At 40.5% G+C, this 11,331-nt stretch overlaps 1 protein-coding gene across 1 annotated transcript in view; it reads left to right on the forward strand.

Annotated features, from left to right (window-relative positions):
- The window catches only part of LOC106873020 (glyoxalase domain-containing protein 4), a 21,090-nt gene that overhangs the window by 1,002 nt on the left and 8,757 nt on the right, over positions 1-11,331 (forward strand). Inside the window, exons 2-5 of the mRNA XM_014920221.2 lie at positions 5,852-5,901; positions 7,672-7,792; positions 9,677-9,815; positions 10,231-10,281. Coding sequence (XP_014775707.1) covers positions 5,852-5,901; positions 7,672-7,792; positions 9,677-9,815; positions 10,231-10,281 — 361 coding nt within the window. The remainder of the gene's footprint in view (positions 1-5,851; positions 5,902-7,671; positions 7,793-9,676; positions 9,816-10,230; positions 10,282-11,331) is intronic.

Genomic DNA, 11,331 nt, shown 5'->3' on the forward strand with positions numbered 1-11,331 from the left:
TATATATATATATATATATGTATGTATATATATATATACACACATTTATTTATAGACATCATCTCCCCTCTCATTCTCTTTATATATATATATATATATATATATATAGAGAGAGAGAGAGAGAGAGAGTGTATCATTATGATTTATTCTTCAGCAGACTCATGCAATATATCCTCCTCCTCATCATTTAACATCTGCCTTCCATGTTGGCATGGGTTGAATGGCTTGACAGGAGCTAGCCAGGCAGAAGACTGCACCAGACTTCTGTGTCTCTGCAGTGAGTCAAACTACCTTGTAGAAGAATTTTTAGTTCGTATGATTGAACAGTTATCTAATCAAAACCTTTCCAACCATGACTATCCTGTTTTTTTGTGTCACTTGAACTACATTGTCCAACATACCTCTTCACTCCTTAAAACTGTAGGATTTTACTTAAAAGAGATTTAGCTGCTATTTCTTGCAGGTAGAGGCCCCTCATAATTCTTGCTGTTTTTCTCCTAAATTAGACTTTTTTTTTCTTTTTTTTGCTTCTGGCACAGTGTATCTAAAAGTACATTACTGAAAATGTAAAAAACACCACTCAAGTGTGATTGTTTCCAGTGCCGCCTGACTGGCTCCTGTGCCAGTGGCATGTAAAAAGCACCATTCAAGCATGGTCAATGCCAGTGCCACTTGGCTGGGTTCTCATTCCTAAGGTATTTTCCTGATGTTATTATTATTATTATTCAGGTCACTACCTGGAATCAAACTCGGAATCTTGGGGTTAGTAACCCGTGGTCTTAACTAATACGCCATATGCCCATGGGCAATTAGGGCTTATAAATCTAATATTTTCCTATCCTTCTTTAATACCAGTTCCCATATGCTATTCATATCTGCACTCAGTCTGCTTAGGAGGTTGTTGTGTCCTAGCATATGTGCTGCTTCTTTTAGTTTTCCTATTTTCCAGTGGTGTTCTCTGTCTATTATTTTAACTTCATCCCACAGGGCAAGATGGTCTCCGTTTTTCCATACACGATCAGCTATACCCAATTTATCAACATCTCCTTGTGTCACAGCTTTGCGATGTTCCTCTACCCTTATTTTGAGGAGGGGGCAGCATGTTAAACGTTGTGTTAACAACAAACAAGATGTGGACAAATATCCATCAAATGGAAATAACGTACATAATTCCTCGTCTCTCAAATATAGAACTGTTTTAAACATATAATCCTGTTAGCTTTCATTTGTATCAACTGAGGACACAAAACTTGTTTTAATCAGAAGTGCTGATTAATCTTGTTTCCCCCTTATCAGATCTTTTCCAGGCAGCAAACTACTTCATTTACAGGAAGTTTTTTTTTTGTTTTGTTTTTCATCTTTTATTACTTTTAAAAACAAAAACAAAAAAACATTTTGGTGGTGGTGGTGGTTGGAGAGGGAGGTCTTAATTGCAAAGTGGAGAAACTGATTCTCTTCCCTCTCTCTCAATTTTAATGTAGTTTGTTAATACTTTTAGTATGGCATTTATTAGAAGTTTTACCTTCTAAAAATTAAAATTTTTAAACTGTGACCCGGGTTGAGCTGCTACTTTTCCCACTTCGGGAGGTCACAGTTCAGGTACTACAGACATCTGAGCCAACTGGCAGGAGACTTAGGGGTAGTCCTAGAGCGAGATGGTTGAATAATATCCATAGTCTCAGTTGGTCATGTTTGAGAGAACCCAGCCAGAACGTGTAATGGTGGTTGTTTCTGATAGGACCCTATAGAAGAAGCACGTAAGGACTCCTATTCTTGTGATGGGCAGGAGACCTAGGGGCAGGCCAAGAATGAGATGGTTGGGTAATATCCATAGTCTCAGTTGGTCATGTTCCAGAATGAGGGTTGCTCCTGATAGGGTCCTATGGAGGAGGAAGGTTCATGAGGGCTCTACCTCCATGACCAATAAAGAAACCCTGGTGTAGACCAAGAAAGAGATGGTTGGATAATATCTGTCTCAGTTGGTCATGCTTGGGAATCCAGCTAAAAAGTGTAATGATGATTGCTTCTGATAGAACCCTAAGAAGGGGGTGCTTGAGGACTCTACCCTTACAACTGGCAGGAGACCTAGGGATAGGCCAAGAATGAGATGGTTGGATAATGCCCTTAGTCTCAGTTGGTCACACTTGGGCATCCAATCAGAAAGTGTAATGACACTTGCTTTTGATAGAACCCTATGGAAAAGATATTGAGGACTCTACCCTCACACAGGCAGGAGATCTAGGGGCAGCCTGAGAATGAAATGGTTGGATAATATACAAATAATCAGTTGGTAACACACCCAGAAAGTGTAATGAGGGTTGCTTCTGATAGGACCCTATAGAGGAGGTACCTGAGGTCCCTGCTCACATGACTCTCCTAGGAATAGTGGGCAGGGAAGATGGATGGATGGTACCACTACATGTAGCTTAATATGGTAATCCTGAGACTACTCAATAAAGGTTGACCTAGGGTTAAACAACAACCTCCCCCCCACCTCACTACCTCTCTCAGAAAATGTCATCTCCTTTGTAATGTAAGCAAATACTTAGTGTACATTGTAGAGTTTATCAATAATTATTGATTTCCAATATCAGCAAAAGGTCACGCAATTTGAGGGGGGTTTTTTTGTAGTTGATTATAGTGATACCAGCTCTTGGCTGGGACTGCATTTTATTAACATCCGAAGGATAAAATTACAGTTGACCTTAACATATCTTCTGCAGTCAGTGTTGTTGTTGTTGTAACATTACCTGTGCTCACCTCAGCATTACAAATCTTTGTGTCAGGTTTTCCCATCTCGTGTGTGAGTTTTCTGTCTGTTCCTTTATTGCTTCTTTTTAAATTTTGGAACTTAGAAATATTTGGGCCAGACATGGCTGACGTAACCCTTTAGCATTCAGATTATTCTGTAACATGCAATGCTTATTGATTCACATTGTTTTGAATTAATCATGCATTGTCTTGTAGCTTTGAATTCCGATGATGTGATTGTTTAATTTTAGAATGACATTGTAAGGTAGGTGTGAGTGGCCAAATCTGGCAAGTTTGGACATAAAACAGGTAGAATATCTGGGCCAGATATGGCCAGCTAAACCCATTAGCATTCAGTTTACTCTATCAAATGTAATGCTTCTTAATCCACTTTGTTTTGAGTTAATCCTGTATTATCTCATAGCTTTGAGATTTCGGTGATGTGAGTCTTTTACTCTTTTACTTGTTTCAGTCATTTGACTGCGGCCATGCTGGGGCACTGCCTTTTTTAGTCGAGTAAATCGACCCCAAGACTTATTCTTTGTAAGCCTAGTACTTATTCTATCGGTCTCTTTTTGCCGAACCGCTAAGTTACGGGGACATAAACACACCAGCCTCAGTTGTCAAGCGAAGTTGGGGGGACAAACACAGACACACAAACATATACATATATACGATGGGCTTCTTTCAGTTTCCATCTACCAAATCCACTCACAAGGCTTTGGTCGGCCCGAGGCTATAGTAGAAGACACTTGCCCAGAACTATGTGGCTGGTAAGCAAGCTACTTACTACACAGCCACCCCTGCACCTGATTGTTCGTTTTTAGAATGACATTGTGAGGTAGGTGTGAGAGGTTGCATCTAGCTAGTTTGAACATAAAACTGGTAGAAAATTTGGGCCAGATACTAAAGGGTTAAGTGTCAAGTCTCTCCAAAACTGTAATTTAATAAATTACATATTTATGGATTTCTAAAATTGAAGACTCGTTAATTATTCTTATCACAGGTGCTTCCAGCAGGTTCTCATTCACAATGACAATTCATTTCTTGGTAGTAAAATTCACCCCTACCCCCCCTCCACTTGAGATTCAGTTTGTTCACCTGCAGTTGTCACCTTCTCACTTGACAGCAATAAATACTTCTCTTCCACCCTACGAAATGACAGCTGACATCTTCGCCCCCCCCCTCCTACCACCACCACCACCGCCACTTCATTACGCAGCACCTGCTATCACCAGAAGATTTTACACACCTAGACATAGACTGGCACTTGTACGGCTCACACACACACACACACACGTACTCATGGATACACATAAACACATGCATAGGCATGTACTTACATACACGTACATACACATCTCATTCATTCATTATTCAGCTGTTTGCTTTAAAACATATTGACAAATTTTTATTTGTTTTTCCTTCTTCCCCCTCTTGAACCTTTCATTGCCATCTCATCTGCACCTTTTTCTTCTCTTTCTTTCTTTCTTTCTTATTTGTTTGTGTGTACCTATGTCTGTTTATATAACTTGGTGTGTGTGTGTATATATGTATATATATATATTAGATAATAAAATGTATGGTATACATCTGGTATACCGGTAAATCACGTTCATTTTCACAGTGTTTGTTGGGTGTTTGGTTTATGAGAGAGACAGAAAATGGAAAATACAATAATGTTTATTGATCACTACAATTGTTTCGAGCCATCTAGCATCGACCCCCTCGCGAGTGGGATACTGAACAACTGGCTTAGGAGCATATGTCGGTGTAGATGTGTCTCTTTAGGGGATTATAAGATATATCTCATCGAAATAACGACTGTTCTGCAAGTTTTCTTCTAAGTATGTGTATACAAAAGTAGCAAATTAAGGAATACAGCTTCATTATTATAGAAGATCAATAAAAATAAGATGTAAAAAAAAACATACTCAATACAGCAAAAAAAAATGCATTAAATATAACTTGGCCGATGTGGATATATAAAAACCCTTGCTTAGGTTGTATGGTGCACGTACACTTGCTTGTACACACTTACATGAAGCTATAAGCATACGTACACACATGGTTAGGGGCACATACACTCACACAGTGAATTAAATAGATATTTTGTGTTTATAAGAATGGGGAGGTTACAGTTAATTGAGCCATTCTGTGAGGTAAATTATGGTTATTAATTGGTTAATGATTACTCTTACTCAAATTCTTTCTCATTGCATAATTTACAAATAAACAAGATATATGACCAAAGCCTTGTGAGTGGATTTGGTAGATGGAAACTGAAAGAAGCCTGTCACATATATATATATATATATGTTTGTCACCCCCACCATCTCAATACATGATACATTATAACGGAATTAAAACTATATAACAGCTAGAATTGTATCAGTATTACTTATTTTATTGTGTTTATGTATATATGAGGGGGTGTTTAAAAGTTCCTGGCTTTCAGTAAAACAAAATGCAGGAGGATCAGTTAATTGTCATTATATTCAGCTTATTCCCCTTTCAGATATTCACACATTTATTGCAAGGGTCCTTCAGTTTTTCTAATCCCTGTAAAATAACTTGGAAGGTTGGATCTCCAAACAGGCCTTTCGTGGTACCCTTTAATACCAAGAACTTTTCAGAATTCCATTATGTGTGTGTGTATATATATATATGCACACACACACACACACACACACACACACACACACACACACACACACACACACACACACACACACACACACACACACACATACATGCATATATACACACACACAAGAGGGTGCTGAAAAGTCCCTGGCTTTGGGTAAAAGAAAATACAGGAGGATCAATTAATAATGGTTTTATTCAACATATTCCCCTCTCAGATTCACACACTTATTGCAGTGGCCCTTCAGTTTTTCTAAACCCTGTAAAAGAACTCAGAAGGTTGGGCCTCCAACCAGGCCTTTTGCGATACCTTTAAAGCCAGGAACTTTTCAGCCTCCACCTCCCCATTGTGGTGTGTGTATATATATATATATATATAATATATATATATATACACACACACACACACACACACACACACACACACATTCATTCTTGGTGTGCTTAATTTCAGGTGTTGCGTCATGAAGAATTTGTAGAAGGATGTAAAGCGTATTGTAATGGGTAACTATCAACTATTTTTTTATTTATGTGTCTCTGCATCCACTTATACCCTTAATCTAATCCTCTGACACAATCACTTGTAACACAGGATGTGACAGGGTGGACCCTTTCTAATTACTGTTACAGTTCAGCTAACGGACTTCCACATTGTTTCCGTCAACCCCTTTTTCACTTATAAAGGTATTAGATTGACCTGAGGCTATGATAAATTATGTGCGCTGAAGATGTCTCTTAATGGAATTGAACCTGGGGCCTCGTGATTCTGAAGTTTATCTATTAACCATCTTATCAAACCTGTCTGCACATACATAATTTTGAGCAGAGGCTTACCTATGAATCTTTTTTCTATCTTTTACTTGTTTCAATCATTAGACCGTGGCCAAGTTGGAGCACTGCCTTAAAGAATTTTTAGTCAAAGCAATCAACACAAGAACATTTCTTTCTCTTTTAAGCCTGATGCTTATTCTATTGATCTCTCTTGCTGAACCACTATGTTAGGGGGACATAAACACACCAACATCGGTTGTCAAGCAATGGGGAGAGACGAACACAGACACAAAGACACATGTTTGTGTGGTTCTCTGTGTATTTATTCCTATGTATCAATCCCCCTCCCTATGGCAATTACAATGCAATCTATTCAGTGCACTTAATCTGTTAGAAATAGTAGTCAAATCTCCCACAAATAACAACCTACCACCTAAAAAAAAAGAACAAACAAACAATAAAAAACATATCAGCTAATCCAATTCCTGATGCAATTTCTCCCAAAGTCTGCTGGCCAAGGCTAAACGTTTCACAGCAGTAGACCATCAACTTTGCTTGTCAAGCCATCCACCTCATCTACTTAAAATTCCTGTAATGTCAACTTTTGTTCTGTTATAGAACATTAAAATATAGCCGTTACATTGTCGTGTGGGTGTCAGTATTCTGATGTCCCATTGTAGAGCCTAGACTGTCCTTTTGTAAACAATGCACGTGTCTTATTGGTGGGCATGGCTCAGTGATCAGCACATCAGGCTCACAATCATGAGGTAGTGAGTTCGATTCTTGGACTGGGCTGTGTGATGTGTTCTTGAGCAAGACACTCTATTTCACATTGCTCCAGTTCACTCAGCTGTAGAAATGAGTTGCAACATCACTGGAGCCATGCTGTATCGGCCTCTTTGCCTTTTCCTTGGATAACATCAGTGGTGTGGAGATGGGAGGCTGGTCTTCCATAAACAACCTTGTGCCAAGGAGGGTAACTTTCTAGGTGCATTCCCATGGTCATTCATGACCGAAAGGGGGTCTTTACACTTACTTGTCCTATTCTAGGACTCAGCACTGTCCTGTTGTAGCCCCTAAACTGTCTTGTAAGCCCTACATTAGTCATGGGCAACTCTGCAGCCCACAGGACTTTCTGAATGGCATACCAAACTTAAAAAGCACCCAGCACACACTGTAAAGTGGTTGGCACTTGGAAGGGCATTCAGCCTTAGAAGCCAAGCCAAATCTGCTATCACCCTCTTTGGTCAAACTGTCCAGTGCATGTCACCCTGGAAAATGGATGTTAAAGGAGGGTGATGACGATGATGATGATGATGTTTTAATTAGTGTGTCCTGCCTAATAATGGATATCTCATGTGGCCGACTTATAAGGAAAGGTTACCCGTGCCTGCCCCACACTCTCCTAATGTAGGCCCTGCACTCTCCTATTGAGGGTCCTACACCATCCCATTTCTGGACCCTATACTGTCCTAACATAGACCCTACACATTTCTATTGCAGCCCTTATGATGGCAGGTGGAGCAAAACTATGATTGGTTATGGCAGTGAGGACAATCACTTTGTAATGGAATTGACTTACAACTATAATATTGGTTCTTACCATCATGGAAATGATTTCTGGGTAAGTATCCTGATTCCTTGGTTGCTTTTTGTTTTGCTACTGGGAATCGTTTGACCCTTTTTGCTCAAAGGGTTTCTTGGTTTCTTCATATTTTGGCAATAACTCTTTTACTTGTTTCAGTCATTTGACTGTGGCCATGCTGGAGCACTGCCTTTAGTCGAGCAAATCGACCCCAGGACTTATTCTTTGGAAGCCTAGTACTTATTCTATCGGTCTCTTTTGCCGAACCACTAAGTTACGGGAACATAAACACACCACCATCAGTTGTCAAGCGATGTTGAGGGGACAAACACACACACACACATACATACGATGGGCTTCTTTCAGTTTCCGTCTACCAAATCCACTCACAAGGCTTTGGTTGGCCTGAGGCTATAGTAGAAGACACTTGCCTAAGGTGCCACTCAGTGGGACTGAACCCGGAACCATGTGGTTGGTAAGCAAGCTACTTACCACACAGCCACTCCTGCACCTAATGTAGGCCCTAATAAAAGGAAAAAGTAATAGCAAAACTATTTTCAACTTATAAGGTGTTTGTGTGTGTGAGAGAATGAGAGAGAGAGATAAAGAGAGGGTAATGACTGGCTTTCTATCCTGGGTCAGATGTGTATGTGTAGTGGGCCAAATTGTGGTGCCGCATGGCTTAGTGGTTAGGGTGTTGGACTCATGATTGTAAGATTATGGTTTCGATTCTGGGACTGAGCGACATGTTGTAGTCTTGAGCAAAACACTTCATTTCATATTGCTCCAGTCCACTCAGCTAGCCAAACTGAGTAACCCTGCGATGGACCGGTGTCCTGTCCAAGTGGGGAAATTATATGCCATGAAACCAGGAAACTTGCCCTTATGAGTCAGCATGACTCAAGAATGTAACTTTACTGGGCCAAATTCTCTGTAGTAGTTGGTTTTGGCTCACCAGATTTTGAACCAAAATCTCACCTAATGTTGCCTTTGCCTCTCCTCTACCCAGCCCAGTCATAGAAAGCAGGTAATGAAAACCCTTGGCATTGCTATAAGTGTTAGAAATACAGCCAGTTACAATCACCCTTGGCTATTTTCCACAGGGATATCTCTGTAAGACACCATGGACCCATATCTGAAAAATAACCGTCTGTGGTGCCAGCTTGGACAAGATCTTAATTTTTATAGAAGACCAGACTAGCAGTTACTCCTTTATGCTAATGATCTCCAAAGAAAAGACAAGGGCCAATTCAACTTGGGGCCAGTATTGTCATGGGAGCTGCTGTCAGAAGGTAAAAAATTAGAATGTTTACTGCAAGGCATCTCACCTAAGGTTCTGACAATTCTGTCAGACCCTGGCCTTAGACTGCTGGTACTTTATCTATAGACCAGTGGCACTTTATCTGTCAGCAGATAGTACTTTATGCTGGATGGTGGTACTTTATCTGTTGGATGGCAGTACTTCATTTGTTGGCTGGTGGTAATTTCTCTGTTAGGTGATTGTACTCTATGTGTTGACTGGTTGTACTCTGTGTCGGCTGGTTGTACTCTGTCGGCTGGTAGCATTGGACCGACCAAAGCCTTGTGAGTGGATTTGGTAGACAGAAACTGAAAAGAAGCCCGTCTTGTGTGTGTGTGTGTGTGTCTGTGTTTGTCTCCCCACCATTGATTGACAACCAATGTTAGTGTGTTTGCGTCCCTGTAACTTAACGGTTCAGCAAAAGAGACTGATAAAGTAAGTACCAGGCTTACAAAGAATAAGTCCTGCGGTTGATTTTCTTTGACTAAAAGACGGTGCTCCAGCATGGCTACAGTCAAATGCCTGAAACAAATAAAAGGATTAAAAAAAACGTACACTTCTCCACACAAAGCTATCTAAATATAACTTTATATCTCACTATTTGTTTGTGTAACCTCCCTCAGGGCATTACCATCTTCTCCAACACCATCATGGACAATGTCCGCAAGAACAAATACAGCTTCACTGAAGAAGATGGTGGCTTTGTCTTAAAATCACCCGATGGTTATAAGTTCCTCATCATGGAAAATAAAAGTGAAGGGGGTAAGTAGCTTGAATTAATGTTTTTTTTTTATATGGGAGGAGGGTAGGGGATAGGTATGGCTGTGTGGTTAGCAAGTCTGCTTTGCAATCCCATGGCTTTGGGTTCAGTCCTCCATGACTCTTTGGGAAAGTGTTTTTCTACCAGAGACTTGAGTTGACCACAGTCTTACAAGTGAAATTGGATTTTTCTTTTCTGAGCGCCCCTCCTACTGACCTTTTTTCTTTCCTTCGTTTCTGTCTCTCAATGTTTCCCCACTTTCTCTGTCTGATATCCCCCTTCACTCATCATTCCTTCAGTGTCTGGTTTCCCCTGCCCTTTCTCTTTGATTTCCACCCCCGCAACCCCTTCTCACCGTTCCCCCTCTCCCTGATGCCTTAATCACCTCACATACAAATAATCTTATCTCTTTTCCAGATCCTGTCAAGAAAGTAACGCTATGTGTCTCAGACCTTGTTCGCTCTATTGGTAAGCACACCTCATTTTATATTTTGTTCTATCGAATGTATGATTATTTATTCACATTGTTCTGAATTATGCATTATCGCCTAGCTAAGATTTCGATGATGCAATTGTCTATTTTTAGAATAATGTTGTAGGGTATGTGTGAGAGGCCAGATCTGATCAGTTTGAATACAAAAAAGGTTGACTGTTTTGGGCCAGATGTGATAGGTTTAAATGTTAAAGGATTGATCAGCATTGCCTTAAGTTGGCAAGGAAGCCTCTATGTGGTGGCTTAATCTACTTGACATAGTAGTCAAATCTCCCTCAATCACTTACTATACTCTTAGGAAAAAATGGCCACATTGAATTTCAGGTCATAAGTTCTTTGCACACAGGAAATAGATGGTGTGGTTATGTTTGGAATGCTTTTAATTAGAATCTGAATACCTTTAATTTGTTCTATCAGGACTGTTGTTGGTGTTGTTGCTGGCACTCCATCGATTACAACGTCGAGGGTTCCAGTTGATCTGATCAACGGAACAGCCTGCTCGTGAAATTAACGTGCAGGTGGCTGAGCACTCCACAGACACGTGTACCCTTAACGTAGTTCTCGGGGATATTCAGTGTGACAATGCTGACCCTTTGAATTACTGGCACAACAGAAACAGGAAGTAAGAGTGAGAGAAAGTTGTGGTGGAAGAGTACAGCAGGGTTCGCCACCATCCCCTTCTGGAGCCTTGTGGAGCTTTTAGGTGTTTTTGCTCAATAAACATACGTAAGCTCGCAAAGAATGATGCCAGTATGCTCCGTTGGATGTGTAATGTCAATGTGAATACCCGTCAGAGTGTAAGTATCTTGAGAGAAAAGCTGAACATTAGAAGCATCAGTTGTGGCGTGCAAGAGAGACGATTGCGCTGGTATGGACATGTGGTGAGAATGGAGGAGGATAGCTGTGTGAAAAAGTGCCACACCCTAACAGTTGAGGGAACCTGTGGAAGAGGTAGGCCCAGGAAGACCTGGGCTGAGGTGGTGAGGCAAGACCTTCGTACATTGGGCCTCACCGAGGTGATGACT

Source organism: Octopus bimaculoides, chromosome 25 (assembly GCF_001194135.2).
Source record: "Octopus bimaculoides isolate UCB-OBI-ISO-001 chromosome 25, ASM119413v2, whole genome shotgun sequence".
In the NCBI taxonomy this organism is placed as follows: Eukaryota; Metazoa; Mollusca; class Cephalopoda; order Octopoda; family Octopodidae; genus Octopus; species Octopus bimaculoides.